This window comes from Pipra filicauda, unplaced genomic scaffold, assembly GCF_003945595.2.
Source record: "Pipra filicauda isolate LSUMZ 115617 unplaced genomic scaffold, ASM394559v2 scaffold219_size1829416_pilon, whole genome shotgun sequence".
In the NCBI taxonomy this organism is placed as follows: Eukaryota; Metazoa; Chordata; class Aves; order Passeriformes; family Pipridae; genus Pipra; species Pipra filicauda.
The window spans coordinates 399,457-416,821 of NW_024104331.1; the positions used below are offsets into that span (position 1 = coordinate 399,457).

The 17,365-nt window shown below is 57.3% G+C and overlaps 1 protein-coding gene across 1 annotated transcript in view; it reads left to right on the forward strand.

Moving 5' to 3' along the window:
• The window catches only part of SLC9A1 (solute carrier family 9 member A1), a 28,451-nt gene extending 11,086 nt beyond the window's left edge, over positions 1–17,365 (forward strand). The window contains exons 2-12 of the mRNA XM_027740282.2: positions 10,146–10,606; positions 12,225–12,475; positions 12,867–13,084; positions 13,583–13,785; positions 14,022–14,111; positions 14,505–14,575; positions 15,009–15,182; positions 15,310–15,424; positions 15,837–15,938; positions 16,270–16,342; positions 17,002–17,365. Coding sequence (XP_027596083.2) covers positions 10,146–10,606; positions 12,225–12,475; positions 12,867–13,084; positions 13,583–13,785; positions 14,022–14,111; positions 14,505–14,575; positions 15,009–15,182; positions 15,310–15,424; positions 15,837–15,938; positions 16,270–16,342; positions 17,002–17,324 — 2,081 coding nt within the window. The 3' untranslated portion in view covers positions 17,325–17,365. The remainder of the gene's footprint in view (positions 1–10,145; positions 10,607–12,224; positions 12,476–12,866; positions 13,085–13,582; positions 13,786–14,021; positions 14,112–14,504; positions 14,576–15,008; positions 15,183–15,309; positions 15,425–15,836; positions 15,939–16,269; positions 16,343–17,001) is intronic.

Genomic DNA, 17,365 nt, shown 5'->3' on the forward strand with positions numbered 1-17,365 from the left:
GTTAAAGTGTTTCTCCTGAAGGCCTCTGTCCATGGATTGCTGTTATGGTTGTGTATGGACACCTTTTCCTCCCAGGAGGCTGGTGCTGCCTTCCCTGTCCTCCCTGGAATGTTCACCAGCACATTCTTATCCCAGCCAAGGTGCCATTGGGCAAGCAACAGGCTGTGATCCATCCCAGCCTGGTCAGAGGGGATATCCGTCCCAAAATTTTGGCGTTGTGATGATCACTGCTGGCACCCTGAGCCCTTGGGGACATTGCCCTGCGTGGATGCTCCCTGTGAGATTCCAGGGAATGCCTGCTGTGCTGCAGCAGGGAGCCACACAATTGACCTGGTGAGAAGGAGGTGGTGGGAAAAATGGGCTTTTAGGGCTTACCTGAATCAGGTATGGATGAGTCAGGGAAGCAGGATCACTCCTGCCCTGCCTGCAAGGGCAGTGACAACCAGGCACTTCTCGGCCTGTTTTAGGCAGTTTTTCTGGACATGGGTCTCCCCCGAATGTGGCTCTTGCAGTGGATGCCCCCCTCTCTGTGGGGAGGTGCTGACTGGCCTGGAACTATTCCTAAAACTAAGCCTAACCCTAACCTAAGCCTAAAGGAAGTGAAAGCCCAAGTTGGAGCAGTGCAGACAAAGCAGGATGAGTCCCTTTCCCACTAATAGACGCCAGTGCTGCAATTAGAGTTTGCTGCAAGCTGCGCCACACAGCACAGTGGAGCCAACTGGTTGGTTTGGGTTGATCTTAATTAATTAGTGTATCTTTTAGAGTCAGAAGGGGGAGAATTAGGAGCACTCAGGCTGTCTGTGGCTCGCCTGGCTGACCAGACCTTCTGGGTCAGGGCGATGAGGTTTAATTGGGAGGAATCGCCGCCGGCTCTTTGGCGCTTGTCTGTGAAGCTGCAGGCTCAGCACACGGAGGTTTGCTGTCTGGTTTGCAGGGAAGGCCTGGTCCTTAGGTCATGCAAAGGGCTTGGTGGGCTTCCCTCAGCTGTCCCAGGATGTTTGGGAGGAGAGGTCGGCATAGCCCCTTTGAACGGGAAGTAGGCAAGTGGGAAAAGCAAATGAAGGAGCTTTGTGCCGGAGGGGCGAGTGGGTGCCGAGCCTGGATCGTGGCCAAGGGAGAGATCTCTGTGTTATCATTGAATTCTCTGTGTAAACAGCTTATTCCTAAGTGTACACAGCGGGCTCTGGCAGGGGGGCCGCCCATCCTGGCAGGCTGATATCCAGGGTGCCTGCGGATGATTCACAGCTCTCCGGGATCGCTGCATCCCCCTCCCGCTCTGCAGCACTGCAGCGCTGCCGGCGGGGTCCCACCACACCTGCGTCCCACTTGGCTGTGGTGCAGCACCCTCCTCCCCTCCCCTGCGACCTTCCAGGGGTGCTGTGGGTGGGAAAAATGAGGTTTGCCTTTCCAAGAGGAGCGTGTTGCTCCTGGGAGGGTGTCAGGGCAGGTAGGGAGCCAGGCTCATCTGCATGCGGCTCCTGACTCCGGCTGCTGCAGGATGCAGTGACGCCTTTGGTTGTGTTCCCCAGGCTGCTCATCTTTTTGGGGACCTTTCTGCATCTCTGGATCAAGCCCTACACAAAACCCACAACCTCCCAGCTTCTTGGTAGTGCCATCACCATCCCTGGGTATTCCCATGGCTGGGAGGGGGCTGCTTCCACAGGATGTGAAGTTTGGCACTCCCTGCATCCCTCTGGAATCTGGCAGTGCCTGCTGGGGCTGGTATGGGATTAGAGGCACATTCCTACGTGGTGTTGCTGCAGGCACTGAGTTACCAGAAGAGGCTTTGCCCTTGCCCTGCCTGGCTGTTGCTGCCTGTGCCAGGGCTCAGCTCCTCGCCCTCTGTGTACCCAGCTGTGCTGTGCCAATGACTGGTGCAGGGGAGAGGGATCAGCACCCCCTGCTCACCCTTCCCTCTGTGCCCTGCCATACTGGCTGTTAAACCAGCACACCAGACCCATCCCCATGATCACCATTCCCCACGGCCTCGCAGCTAAAATGCATGAAATGGCTCCAAAGAGCTGCTCTCCAAAAGGCTCCAGGCATGAGACAGCCCATCCTTGTCCCCTGGACCAGCTCTGAACTGTACTTGGCACGTTGACCTTGCAGGGAGCCACACCAGCATCGCTCCTGCTGGTGCCCTGGCATCCATCCCATGTGTGCAGGGAGCATGGGAAGCTCTCAGCACCCAGGAGGAAGGCTCTGGCTGCAGCTTTTTCTGTGTTTATCCTGTTAAGGGGTGTGGGCTTTGCTCCCCAGAGGTCCCCAGGGGACAGTGAGATTTGGGAAAGGCACGGCTGCTCCCTCCAGCTGCCTTGGGATGCAGGGTGGCTACACTTGTCTCCCCTTCCATTGGAGGATTTATTCGGGGCCTGCCAGTGGGAACTGCCTGTGAGCTGCTGCTGCAGGAGGATGGTGGCACCGGGAAGCTGTCAGACATCAGAGCCCTGCTGCATCCCCTGCCAGCCCCTCCTGACAAGACAGTCACAGAATCATGGAGTATGCTGAGCTGGAAGGGACCCACAGGGATCACTGAGTCCAGCTCTTGGCCCTGCACGGGACCATCCCAAAGAGTCACACCATGTGCCCAAACACTCCTTGAGCTCTGTCAGGGTTGGTGCTGTGACTGCTGCCCTGAGGACCCTGTTCCAGTGCCCAGCACTGGAACACCCTCTGGGTGCAGAACCTTTTCCTAATATCCAACCTAAACCCTTTGTCACGAGTCCTCGCAAGGTCTGCGAGGTACGGGTTCTGGGTTGTGGCTGCCTGGCTGAGCTGCAGCAAGGCTGGTACCTGTCAGTGTCTGCTTTTTGTTCTGTGGCTTTTGAGTCACTCCAGGGCTGGCCCGATGCTATCAACGCTGTTCTTATCTTGTGCAAAGCAGGCAGGGTGCAGCCAGGTCACCTTCTCCCACACGTAGGCGTTGGGGCTGGATACGCGGGATCGAGGGAGCTGCAGGCTGTACCAGGCAGCTCTTGGGCTCCTATCATGGGAAACTCTTTCCATTTGCCCCTGGGGTGTTTGCATTATGGGGAAAGAGAGGGAAAACAAGGGGCAGTTCAGTGGCTTTGAGGTGGGGCCCAGCTGTTTGAGCAAGGTCTGTAGGTAAGGGGGTGGTAATGTCACACCAAGAGAAAATAAAACAGTCCCTTCGTCACTAGCAACGGGTCCTAATGGTTATTGACTGTGACAACATGACTTTTGGGGGTGTTGTGTGCAATCCAGCTCTGGGAGGTGGTTGGGATCACAGCCAGGCTGTGCTGGGCACCTTGGGTGGGCAAACCCTGCGGGGACCCAGCCCAGGCGAAACCCAGGACTTCACCCGCCTCCCCACCTGCATCCCATGTGGATGTAGTCCATCCTCACAGCTGGAAATGCCTGGAGGCTGCAGGGCAGTGCTGGATGCTTGAGGATTTTAACCCCAATCCTGGTTACAGCCCCTGCCCACCCGTGGCAGGAGTGATCCCCGAAATTAGGGCCGGATGTTTTGCTTTTCCCTTCTCTCCCTGTGCTTGCTTTGCAAGCTGAGCCCACAGAGAGGTTTGGGGGGGAGAATGGCTCTGTGGCCCCTGTGTGGTATCTGCATTAACTCAGTGAGTCACAAAAAGCAGCATAAATTAATTACCTTCCTGGTTCTTGGCTTTTCTTTGTAATTAGCGACAAGAAAATAATGAGGCTTGAATGAAACATTTGGTTTGTTCTGGAGGAAATTGTTTTGCTTAGAAGCACTTTCTGTACCTATATCTTTAAACAAAAAACAAGAAGTCAACTTCTCACCAGGAAATGTCATTTTGGGGTGGAAAATCAACGCTTTTCCGTTCTGAACATTGAAGCCACTGGGTGCTTCTCTTACAGATTGCCCAAACCAACCCAAATTGCTGAAACCAGCCCAAAAAGAGCTGCAGGAAAGCAGTGGGGGGATGTGGACCTGCATTGAACCCCTGCCTGCTCCCTGGTGAGGCAGAAGAGGGTTTGGCAAAGCCGAAGGTGCGTCACGGCCCCGCACGTGCCGTCCCAGCGGGACAGCTCCTGGAGTGATCCACGCTGGAGCTCCGTGGGGCTGGAAGTTCAGGGCGTGTGGTGACGTTGTGAGACGCAGTGGGTGTAATTTAAGTATCGTGGTTTTACCACCTCCCCTTGCAGGGTGACACGAGCCGTGGCCTCGCTCTATTTATAGGTGTAAATCAGCAGCTATTTAATTCCTTTCGAGCAAGTTCAATTTTCATCCCCTTCCCTCGAGGCTTCCCTGCTACGTCTGCTGCTGGTGCTGGGAGCACACGGCCCTCTCCGTGCCCTTCCCAGGCTCCTCACTCCCTGTCTTTGCAGGGAGTCACTGGATCCAGCTCCGTTTTCCAAGGGAGATGCACAGCGGGGCTGAAACACTCCCAGTGACACATCCCATGAGGGCTGTGCTGGAGGCCACCAGCCATCAGCAAAGCCTGGCTGATCTTTGGGCAATTGATGGTCAGGCAAGGGAAGAGAGAAATCCAGCATGTTTTTTACGTGAGGAAAACGGATAAATGGGAAGAAGCTGCAGCCAAACTCTGGGAGCCTGAGATGGGTCTTCCCCTGGGAGCCAGTTGCAAAATGCTCTGTTCTTTCATTACTATCCTCACAGGGCTTTAGCCCTGCTGGGGGCTTATTCCCACATCCTTGCCCCTCCACCACCCAAAACCAGCCATCTCTCCTTCCTACCCTGCTGCTTCTTCTACCTGGAGAAAGAAGGGGATGTTCTTGAGTAATGGCTTTGTGGATGAAGAGTCCCCATGGCTGGGGACACATCAGTGATTTTGGGGTTCAGCCAGCAAAGTATCCACATCTGGGGGCTCTTCATGGTCCCCATGTGACACAGGAATCTGGGATGGTGTCCACACCTGCCTGCATCCCTCCCCACTGGGATTGCTGATTGACCCAGGGCTGCTGCCTCTCTGTAGGGCCCACCCAGCCCAGTGTCCTAAAGGGTTAAAGTGGCCTTTGGAGTGGCCCTGGTCTGCTCAGACACGTGTGTCTCCTCCAGCCCTGCTCTCTGCAGTGTCCTTCAGAAGGGCAGCCCTTCTGAGCATGCCTGCTCCCCCTCCTTCCCAGACCCTGTGCCTTCTCCCAGGGCTTTTCCAGCTCCACAGCCACTCACTCCCACCCTGCACCCCAAAAAATTACCCATGGGTCCCCAGCAAGCCTCACCCGGGGGTCTTCACCACCCCCTCACCCAGACTGACCCCTCATCTGCCTCCTTCCAGAGAAAAATCATCCAGGGGGGTGGGAGAGCTGCCTAACCCTGGTTAATGATTGTGTAATTCCTCTTGTCTGCTGGAGCCCGCAGCTGCTCCAGTAAACTTGGGAGGCCTGGGAGGACAGGGTGTTTTTGTAACCATTCTCATTTTTGTGCCTCTTCTTAGCTAACAGGCATCATCCTGGAAGCATCCTGGCTTTCTGAAACAATCTTCCCATGCGTGGGTGCTTGGGAAGCCGGGATGAAGCCACGGGAGCATCCGGCTTAACCGTGAACGTGCCGAAGCCCTTCCAGCCACTCCATGTGCTCCCTTCCCTCCTTCTCCCCCTCTGTACCCGGCTCCAACTTGAAACACCAGCCAAGTGTGTTTTCTTCCCTCTCTCCTCCTTCATATTTCTTTTCCTCCTGTGAAAGGAGGGGACGTTAATCCCACCCTAATTCAACCTGCAGGAGGATGTGGTGGCTCATGCCAACCCCAACTGCAGGGACTGGCTCACGGGGACAACCCCCTTGTCCCCAGGGCTGGCACAGTGTCTCCTGGTGCAGGCAGGCATATATTTTTTTTTTTATTTTCTTTTTTTTTATTGCCTCTGAACAGCAGCATTTTTCAGGGCCATGGGAATTGCAGAGCCTCTTCCAGCTCCGACTCTAGGAATGTCCCCATGGTGGGAGCTGGAATGGGAGATGTCAACATCTCCCTGACCTGGCCTGGATCAGGGAAGTGCGTGAAGGCTTTACCTCCTTTCCTGCATGAAAAGTGTTTGATTAAAGTGTTCTTCTAATGTTCTTTCCGCACTGCTTTGAGGGAGGTCTTTAAAATCAGGGGAGGGAGCGCTGCCAGAGCTCTGACTAAGCCTGACCTTGGATCCTGTGCCATATGGAGTTGTACTGCAGCGGCCAGGGTGCTGGGAAGCTGCAAATCGTTCCCTTCTGGCCTTGGGAGAGGGTTCCCAAATGTCTGTGAGCAGCTCAGGGCGTGGAGGTCACCTCAGCTTCAGCTGCAGGGCGAGAAGCGTGTGGGACCTGGCTGGTTCTGACATCCCCAGGGTGGGAATGCTGGGTCTGGGTTGGGTGCCATCACCCTTCCCTCCCTATCCCTTCCCTCCACATCCCTCCCTGGGCTCTTCCTGCCCGGGCTGAGGATGGAAGCAGATCAGATCAGGGTGGGTTTGGAGTCATTAGGCAGAGAGGGAGCAGACGCTGCTGGATGGAGCTTATATAACCCCAGGCACAGCATCCGGCCCCTGCCAGGGCTGCAGTAACCCAGATACAGCCCAGGAAGGAAAAAAACTACTCGTGGGGCAGAGTATCTCCCTGGCTGGTTGTTCAGGAGTAAATATTTACGTGGCACTGCATCCGCCAGCAGCCGGAGCCTTGGGAAAAGCAGCCCAGCTCCCCCTTGGAGGGATGGGGATGAACTTTTAGCAGCTGAAATGGGAGCCCTCGTGTTGGAGAAGTTAGTGGGGGCAAATTCCTGATGTTGCCATCGATTCCTTGGGCAGGAATGGCCCCGTGTGAATCTGCTGATCCCAACATAAAGACAGGAAACGTTCAGGAGCTGCAGCGCCAGCACTGCCTTGCGACAGCTTTCCTTGCCCCAAAATCTCTTTCATTTGAAGGATGGGTGTTTCCTCCAGTCCTTCAAGTGTTTAGACTGTGGTTAAAAGTGGAATTCCAGTCCCATCTCCTTTCTGCCCTAACCCAAGGAATTGCTGACCACCAGCAATCCCTGTGTTCCCTTGCTGGGCACGTGGAAGCCAGGGTGCGTGATGTGGGCAAGGAGCTGTTTTAATAGGATCTATTAACTCCTGGATTTCCTTTTCCTTGTTTGCTCAAGCTCTCAGGGTTGGTGTTGACTCAACTGGTCTCTCTTTTAATGGTTTCGGTGCTGTTTGATGCTGTCCACAGGGGAGCTGCTTCCATGGAGTTTGTTTTCCAGAGGAAGAAACTTGAGTGACTGTGCGTGCCCCAAGCTGGGGATTTGGGGGTCAGGTGTTGCTCTCAGGGAAATGAGGTCTCAAGGGGAATTCCCTGCTGGTAGGATTCAGGAAAACTACTTGAAATACAGTGGGTGCTTCTTCACGGGTGAAGCTGCTCCGTGTGCTCGCCTGTGCATCCCTGTTCATCCTCCAAATGTGGATGTGCCAGGGACCAGCTGCCTCATCCCCTCAGCTCCCCACCACTTGTTTATTCAGGCTGTGCTGGCAGCAGCGTGCCAGGAGTCTCGTACGCCTGGTGCGGGCACTGCCTCCCCATTCCTGCTCCTCAATCCTTAGGGAAGCACATCCCACACAGCCCTGCCAGCTGGGGGGACCTCTCAGATGCCAGTTCCTGCCCTTCTGTGGAAAGAACCACTTGCTGCTTACACAAAGGAACCTGAAGGAGCAGTGGGGTCTGGCTGTGCCCTCCTGCCCCGTGGTGGAGGATTTACAGACCCCACTGCAGCAGAAATCCCAGTTTGCAGCAGGGGCACCACATTTGGGAACAGGAGGGTGGCACCAGTAGGTGCAGATGAACAGCAACTAATCTTTACCAAATCAGCCAGAAACAGGAGCCTGAAGGGCATTAAGCATTATTATTGTTATTGTTATTCTAGTTATTATTATTCTAGTTATTACCAAGGCTTATTCCCCTTCCTGCTGCCCCTGGATATGCCCATGGCTGGCCATCCTCATCACCCAGCATCCTGCTGCAGCCTTCCTCATCCTGCCACAGCCTTCCTCATCCTCCAGGAGGGAAATTCAGGCACAGAGCTGGGATCAAACCAGTTCACCCCTGCCTGGCATCATCCCCACAGCGAGGGGTTTTCTTCCCACTAGTCACTCCCACCCCAAAGCAGGATGCTGGAACACTCGGAGCAGGATCCCAGCAGGATCCCACCAACAGATTGGTCCAGATGAGCTCTGGAGCGCTCTAAAAATACTAAAGCAGAGAAAGCAGGGAGCAAAAAATGGCTGAGATTCAGTGAAATCAAAGGCATAATTAAAATGCAGCCCGTGTGAGTGTATTTTTAGGACCCTACAAAAAGGCTCTAAACCATTGAATTCCCATCAGCACACGAATGTTCCAGTTTAATGGAATCCTGGGGCCTGTGGGGAAGAAGTGAGAGATGCTTAATTGTCAGTGTTTGTGTTTTATTCATGATTGAACATACTTACCAAGCAAAAACTGATTTGCTGTGGGCTTCTCACTGCTTGTGTGGCTTTGAGCCTTATTCCAGCCAGCAATTGCCTGGCATGCTGGAAGGGTCAGTTGTTCCTGGTGTTTGCATGAGCTGTGCATGGAGAAGGGATTATTGCCTCCCCTCCCATGGGGAGCACCCTGCCAGGGCTGCCTTGGGGTGCTCAGTGCTTGTGTGGGCTCCAGGGGATCCGAGACAGAGGAAAACCCTGTGGGGGCGAATCAGGAGCTGCATCCAAGCTGAGAAGTCCCTGAACGCGGGTGGCTGGATTTTGGGAGAGCTCTGGGAGAAAGTCTGGGTGTTCCCATCTCCTCCTGGCCTCCCCTCATACCTGAACCTGAAGCCACTGAGCATTTGCTGGTGCTGCTGTGGCAAAGCCAAGGTAGAAACCAGGCTCCTTCCCACATCGCTCCGGCACCAGGGACCCATTGGAGCAGCCGGAATGGTGCGGCCAGACCTGCACGGAACCATGGGCCTGATGAATCCTCTGGGCTCACCCACCCTGTGCCTGCAGCTCAGGTGGCAATCTGGGATCTAATCCTGCCCCCGTGGCTGTGGCTGGGAGCTGATTCACTGCCCGTCCTTAGGGAGGGATTGTGGAAGTGACACCTTTTCCCATCGGAGCCGGATTGATGCGGCGCCTTCCCCCGCCGGCTGCGCAGGTGGAGGAGGGATGAGCCGGCACCGTGGCGCAGATGTGGTCCCTGCAGGCTCAGGGAGGGGGCTCGGGGGGGGCTCTGGATCGTCAGCGGGATCGTGACTTGTATGGGATGGGATTTAATGTGTTGTGAAACGATGTGCAGATGGCACAGCCGCCCGGCCGGAAGGAACGGAGGAACACGGGATGCCAAGGCAGGGTTCCTTATTTTAAGCTGCTTCCCTTGCCAGGGAACAAATATGCCTCGCTTCAAAATAATAATTATAAAGCCTGGGAGAAGATCCAGGGAACCCAAAATCCTTCTGTGGGTATGGGTGTGTTGGCCAGATGCCTGGCTGGGGCGTGTTTGGTGGGGGAATATCATCCCAGCAGGTCATGGCTGGCTCAGAGACCAGCATTTGGGGTCATGCTGTGATTAGAAAAGGGGAAAACATGTTCCCTGTTACCTTGCACCTCAAGGATTCATCCTGTCCCTGCTGCAACCAGGCGTGTGAAACCTCCCTGCTGGCTCCTGAAGCTGCAGGAAGGCGAATTGCATCCTGAAACCCACCAGGCACCAGCCTGTCCCCTGCATCAGGGATTGCTAGGGATGGGCAGCATGCTGCTGCCAGCACCTGGCACGCCAGGAATAATGGCACTGGGTGGGCAGGGTGCTGTCTGACAGGAGGGAAATGCCAGTGCCTATGTGTGCTCAGGATTAGCTGCAATGGGAAGAGCTGGAGCCAGCGACAGCTTGTGTGGGGAGAACTGTCTCTGCCACAGGCGGCTGTCGTGGGCCTGGGGGTCTGCAGAGAGACCCTGGGGTGTCCCAAGGGTGCTGTTGAACTGGGATTTACTGTTATGTTCCGGCTTGAGATCAGCAGTGTCAGGGTGTGTGGGTCTGGTTTCCACTTGACAGAGTGTCAAGGTTTTTCCTCTTGGGACAGGAGAGGAAACTGAGGCACACAAAGATAGTGGATGCTGAAGAGTGCAGGGAGGGCTGGGAACTGCTGCCTGACCCCAGCAGGGGTGTCCTGCAGACAACACCTTCCATTTGTAAGCCAACATGTGTCTTCCTCTCTCCTCCTCCTCTCCAGGCTTCCACGTGATCCCTTCAGTGTCCAGCATCGTTCCCGAGAGCTGCCTGCTCATCGTGGTGGGCCTTCTGGTCGGGGGGCTCATCAAAGGGGTGGGCGAGAAGCCCCCCATCCTCAAATCGGACATCTTCTTCCTCTTCCTCCTCCCACCCATCATCCTGGACGCCGGCTACTTCCTCCCCTTGCGCCAGTTCACCGAGAACCTGGGCACCATCCTCATCTTCGCCGTGGTGGGGACGCTCTGGAACGCCTTCTTCCTGGGGGGGCTGATGTACGCCGTGTGCCAGCTGGGTGGCCCCGGCCTCAACCACATCGGCCTCCTGGCCAACCTGCTTTTTGGCAGCATCATCTCTGCCGTGGACCCTGTGGCCGTGCTGGCCGTGTTTGAGGAGATCCACATCAACGAGCTGCTCCACATCCTGGTCTTCGGGGAGTCCCTGCTCAACGACGCCGTCACGGTGGTGAGTGCGCGGAGGGGCTCGGCCGAGGGGGTGGGGTTGGGTTTGGGGGAGCATCTCGGAGTGGTGGCACCAGGACAGCGGGACTGGCAGCTCGTGTCAGGGCCATTCCAAGCTGCTCAGCTGCAGCAGCTCCGAACGCTCCGAACCTTGTCCAGCTCGAAGCTAAATATAGCGGCTTAAAACACTGCGGAGGTGAGTTAGGGTGAAGCAGTTTACTTGATGGTTTGGGGAGGCCAAGGGCACGTGTCCAGCCAGCTGCTGCCTCTTGGTGAAGAGCAGGGACTGTGCCTGGTGCCTTGGTTTGCTGGGAATCAGCTCTCCAGGGTGGAATTGCTGCCGTGCCCATGCCTGTCCTGCCAGGGAAAGCAAGAGGGGCTGGTGCTGGGTCAGGCAGCACGGCCATGTAGCTGCTGCTCCCTCTGTCTCCTCTCATATGGTCACCCTTGCTGTCCTCCAGATGCAGCTGTGAGGAGGTGGGAGGGCAGGACATCACTAGCCATGGCAAGAGGGGAGCTGGGGGGCTGCAGCCAGGCTGGCATCCCACCAGACCACCCTCGGCCCCATTTTGAGCAGCAGCTTTGCAGGGACCTTTGGGAGGTGGAGCCAGGCCTGCTCCATTTCCAAAGGACATCAGTGTCCAGGTGCTGGCTCAGCCATCAGTGTGGCCTCCTCCTCTCTGCAGAGCCGACCTCTAAATTTACTTCTAACCCACTGCTTTTTCCTGGCTCCTCTCCCATGTCCCAGCTGTCCGTTTTGGAGCTGGCTGCTCAGCGTGCTGCTGTGCTGCTGACGAGGTTCCTGGAACATGCTGACCCACCACAGGGCTCCTCCCAGGCACTTCTCCCCCATTTTTGACCAGAGGGGCTGCCTGCAGGATCTGTGTCCCTGCTCCCATCCCTGGGGAATTCTTTTGCCTTCTGCTGCCACATCTGTCCCTGCCCATGTCCCAGGGCCCAGCCCTGGCAGGCAGGAGCTGGCACCTCGCCCTCTGCCTGCTTGCAAGTGCTGCTGTTCCTGCAGGATGCCCTAAATCCCTTTTCCCATCCTGACACGCTGCCTTAACATCTCTCCAGTGTCTGGAGGTGGGAGAACGTGACGCAGCCTGGGGTGGGCTCCTTCTGTGAGGTTTCCCTCAGTTCCAAAGCTGTCTCAAGGGTTTGGGCTCCTCTCCGGCTGAGCAGAGCAGATGGTGGCTTTTCTCTCTGTGCATCTGTCAAGGGTCTCCCAGCCTGGATCCGTCCTGACTGTTCCATTGGGAAACAGGAATGGTCTCTGGCTGGTTTAGACCATGACCAAAGCCCTTCCTGGGACAGTTGGAGAGCAGAGCTGTCCCAGACACATCTCTGATGGCCCAGTGTCCCTCCGAGCCACAGGAGACGAGGAGCTGGTCGGTCCCTATGGGTCTGTGTAGCAAAGCACCACCAGCCTTTTTTGGCGTGAGGCTTGGTCAAGCACAGGACCCAGCCTGGGGTCACCAAGCACTGACACACCTCAGCTCAGGTGTGCCACACTGGGGCCCTGCCCGGCTCCAGGGAAGGTCCCCGTGCAGGTCTCCTCCGAGGTGGGGTTGTCTCTTGCCAGCAGGACAGTTTGAACCCGTCTCCTTTCTCCCTCCCAGGTCCTCTACCACCTCTTTGAGGAGTTTGCCAACTTCGAGCAGGTGACCATCCTCGACATCATCCTCGGCTTCCTCAGCTTCTTCGTGGTGTCGCTGGGCGGTGTCTTGGTGGGCGTCATTTACGGGGTGATCGCCGCCTTCACGTCCCGCTTCACCTCCCACATCCGAGTCATCGAGCCCCTCTTCGTCTTCCTCTACAGCTACATGGCCTATCTCTCTGCAGAGCTCTTCCACCTCTCCGGCATCATGGCGTGAGTTGGGAATGGGGGGGATGAGCCGCCCTCCTGTCCCCAGGACCGTTTGGAGGATTTACTGTGGTGTAACCACTGACCCAGCATGGCTAGTAACTGCCCAGTGAGGGCCAGAGGTGTGTTTGGGGTGGTATAAGCAGGGAGGCAGATGAGGGAAGTGACTCTCTTGAGTTGTTCCAGATCCCAGTTGACAGATCCCAGGGTGCTGACAGCCCGTTTCCCATTCTCCTGGGTACACAGGAGCAGGCAGGGCCTGGCTCCAATGCTCACTCACAAAACGCTGCTGCAGGGCCAGGGTTTGGGGCTGTCCCCCAAAACACTGCTGCAGGGCCAGGGTTTGGCACTGTCCCCATGTCCCCATGACTGCTGAGTGTCCCAACCTTGCCCCCAGGCTCATTGCCTCCGGCGTGGTCATGAGGCCCTATGTGGAAGCCAACATCTCCCACAAGTCCCACACCACCATCAAGTATTTCCTCAAGATGTGGAGCAGCGTGAGCGAGACCCTCATCTTCATCTTCCTGGGTGTCTCCACCGTGGCTGGTCACCACTACTGGAACTGGACCTTCGTCATCAGCACGCTGCTCTTCTGCCTCATCGCCAGGGTGTTAGGTGAGGTGTCAGTGTGGTAGCAAAGTCCTTGGGGATGGTCACAGAATCATGGAGTGGCTTGGGTTGGAAGGGACCTTAAACACCATCTAGTTCCCCCCTGCCATGGGCAGGGACACCTTCCACTAGCCCAGGTTGCTCCAGTCCAATGTGGCCTTGAGTGGCCACCCTGGTGTTGGGTCATGGGCAACTCTCAGGACCCTGATACCCAGGTTTGCCTTGCTGGGGAGACTGGAGTTGACTGGGTGGCACTGCTCCACCATGGGCATCACCCTTGCAGGTGGCTGGCTTTGGGAGGTGGAGTAAAGGCCATGTTTGTCCCAGGTGTGGGATTGGAGCTAGTGAGGGATGTTGGGATGAGCAGCAGGACAGCACCCACCCGCACCCACAACCCTGGGGAGGGTGACACTGCACTGCAGGCTGGGCTGCCAGGAGGTCTCTTTGGGTCTGGAGGGGATCCTTCACCGTGTGGTCACACAAGACCCTGCCCTGCTCCCCCAGGTGTCCTGGTCCTCACCTGGTTCATCAACAAGTTCCGAATTGTGAAGCTGACGCCGAAGGACCAGTTCATCATCGCCTACGGGGGCCTGCGGGGAGCCATCGCCTTCTCCCTCGGGTACCTCCTGGACTACAAACATTTCGGCATGAGGGACATGTTCCTCACAGCCATCATCACTGTCATCTTCTTCACAGTTTTTGTGCAGGTCGGTGGTGCTCAGGTTGTGGTTTCAGAGGGAAAGGGGTTATTTAATGGCTCTGTGTGTGTGTGTGGAGAGTGAGGAGCACAACCCCACCCTCCCTCCCTGACCCTGTCACTGTCCCCCCAAAAGCTCTTGAGGTTGCCTGGTGACACCAACAGTGACTTGGCTGTGCTGAACACCCCCCTGCTCCCACCAGTGTGCCTTGGGGAGAGATCTAACCCCCTCTCCCCCTTCCCTAGGGCATGACCATCCGGCCCTTGGTGGATCTGCTGGCCGTGAAGAAGAAGCAAGAGACAAAACGCTCCATCAACGAAGAGATCCACACGCAGGTAACGCGCTGCTCCGGCCGGCCCTCCCCGCGCGCTTCTCGTCGCCGCCTTAGCCCTCTGCTCTCTCTGCTTCTGCCACCTCCACCGCTGTAACCAGGCAGGTTCACAGAGCAGGACCTGCCCCTAAATCAGTGCCCAAGGTAAGGGGGGACAGAGCGAGGGCTCTCCCCCGTCTGTGTCGTCCAGTGCCTGCTCCGACCCAGCTCTCCCCTGTGCCTGGTAGAGCCGCAGCCTGGTTGTGTAGGTCTGTCCTGCCCTCCCGAGGCCCATCCTGGACCCACAGCCCTGATTTTGCACCCCCTGAGTGCCTTCTGTGTCAGCCTGGGTGTCGGGGTGGGGAGAGGGTGGGCAACAGCCCTCTGAGCTGCTGACGCCTCGGAGTGTCTCTTCCAGTTCTTGGATCACCTTCTGACGGGGATTGAGGATATCTGTGGTCACTACGGGCATCACCACTGGAAGGACAAGTGAGTGTGGAGGTTTGGTGGCTGGGGAAGGGTTTGAATCACCACCCAGAAGGTTTCTCAGCCCCGTGCTGGGTTTTTCCCTAGGCTGTAACATCCACACGCACTCTCCCTGCGGTGAATTATGGCCCTGGGTTGGGTCCAAGCGGGGCTGCAGGGCTGTGCCCCTTCACCACAGCAGGGTGGGAGCTGCTGGTGGCTGGTCCCTGCAGGAGCTCAGGACTGTCCATAGTGGGTGTGAGCAGCTTCTGGGTGTTTTGGAGTCTGTGTGGCTCAGGAGGGATTCAGAGAAGCTTGGCCTAACCTGCGCTGGTGGGAACTGAGCCCACCACTGAATGGGCTATCCTGGGCCAGGGATGGGGAGCAGGGAGTGGGTGGCAGGGCAGGGGGAGGTCTGACATGTTGCTGCTCCTTCTTTCCCCGTGTCCTCGGGAAGGCTGAACCGCTTCAACAAGAAGTATGTGAAGAAGTGCCTGATCGCAGGGGAGCGCTCCAAGGAGCCCCAGCTCATCGCCTTCTACCACAAGATGGAGATGAAGCAGGCCATCGAGCTGGTGGAGAGTGGGGGCATAGGCAAGATCCCCTCTGCTGTCTCCACCGTCTCCATCCAGTGAGTTCCCAGTCCTGGCACCTCCCATGGGACCCTGAGTGCTCCCTGCTAGTGGCCACAGGGCAAGCAGCCCTTGGGTCCTGCGTGGCCATCGTGGTGTCGCTCTGAATCCTGTCTGTCCACGCAGGAATATCAACCCCAAGTCCCTCCCTGTGGAGCGCATCCTTCCGGCCCTGTCCAAGGACAAGGAGGAGGAGATCCGGAAAATCCTCCGCAACAACCTGCAGAAAACCAGGCAGAGGGTGAGGTGTCCCCTGGCACCGTGTGTGTCCCCTTTGCCTCGCTGGGGGTGTCCAGGACCACTGCCCACCAGAAGCCCTCAGCTGGGCCCTTCACTCCCACTGTCCCTACCCTGCTACCCTTTGTGTTCCTGGCCTGGCTCTCCATCCCCAGGAGGCTTTTCCTCCTGAGATGGCACTGGAATAATCTGAGGGGAAGGATGGGGTGAGCCCAGCCTTTAAACCCTCACTGGGCCAAGGTGGGTCAGGATCAGGCATCCCACAGTGGCACACAAGAGATGAGCCACCAGCTTGCCTGGAGCTGCTCTGCCCACTGGTGGCTGTTTCATCAATCTCCAGGGAAAACAGGGCTGTGACCTTCCTTCCCTTTCCTTGTGGGATTTTAACGCCTCCTTTCCTTGGGGTCTCTTCCCAGTTGCGATCCTACAACCGGCACACGCTCGTGGCCGACCCCTACGAGGAGGCCTGGAACCAGATGCTCCTGCGGAGGCAGAAGGCCCGGCAGCTGGAACAGAAGGTGTCAGGGGAATGCTGGAACTGGGATGCTGCCACAGGCTGGGGAGGATGGGGGAGACAGGGTGGCTTCCCAGCCTGGGAAGCACATGAGTGTCCAGCACAGGGAGGGAGCTGAGGTTCAGATGACAGTGGGTGACCCCAAACCTTGGGGGTCTCTGATTGCCCCAGGCTCTGAGCAATTCCCTGCAGCGTGGCTGGGAGGATGTGCACATGTGCTGTGCATCCCGCTGCTGCTCCTTGCTCATCCCTGCGGCCTGGGGTCAGTTCCCTGCCTCCCCTTCCCCGTGTACCTTGGCCATTCCCCTGAGACAGTCCCTGTGCTCCCATTCCAGATGAACAACTACCTGACGGTGCCGGCTCACAGGCTGGATTCGCCCACCATGTCCCGGGCTCGCATAGGCTCAGGTAGGTGGGATGGAGCTGTGTCAGGAGTGTCACTGCTGGCACCCAAAACACTCGGAGGGTGTGCTGTCCTGCACCTCCTCGGCTCCCTATGGCTCTCCAGCCCCGACCATCCCCATCCCACACCCATCCAGCCAAGCCCCAGGGGTTTGCTGTTCTGAGCAGAAGCACCTAGTTTGCTTCTCAGCACAATTCCCACTGGGAAGTCAGGTTGGCCAGTTTCTCCAGAGCTCAGATTACTCCATCCATGCAGCCATGTCTGTGTCCATGCCTTTCCCTGCCCTCCACATGGGAGGAGACCAGGAGCACTCAGCCCCAAGACCTGTTGGTCTGGACTCCCAGCTCCTCTGTCACGCATGTGCTTTGCAATCCTCAGTTCCTCCTGTCCTGTGTGTCCCTTCCTGCTCTGGTGACACGGTGACAGTGTGACTGGGTGTGACGGGGCTGCAGAGGCTGCGGTCCATCAGCAGAGGGCAGCTTTGTCCTTCCAAATTGAGCCGGGCTGTGGAAATCGGGAAAAGGAATTACACAGCAGAATTGGAAAGCAGAGAGACAACCCAGGCCCTCCAGCCCCAAACACCCCAGCCATAATATCTGGGGTGCATCACCTGGGTGTCCCTGAGACCCCCCCTTCCCTTCCTGACCCCTCTCTGCCCCGCCAGACCCGCTGGCCTACGAACCCAAGGCGGACTCAGAGAACCTGCCCATCATCACCATCGACCCGGCCTCGCCGCAGTCCCCCGAGTCCGTGGACCTGATGAACGAGGAGCCCAAGGGCTGCAGCGGCCTCCCGCCCTCGCCCGAGGAGGATGAGGAGGGGCTGGTGATGCGGGTGAAGGAGCCCTCCTCCCCGGGGACTGACGATGTCTTCACCCCGGGGACCGGCGACAGCCCCAGCAACCAGCGGATGCTGCGGTGCCTGAGCGACCCGGGGCCCCGGCCGGAGCCGGAGGAGGGGGAGCCCTTCATCCCCAAGGGGCAGTAGCTGCTGGCACGAAGCCTCGTTATCGTTACTCTCTCTCTTCA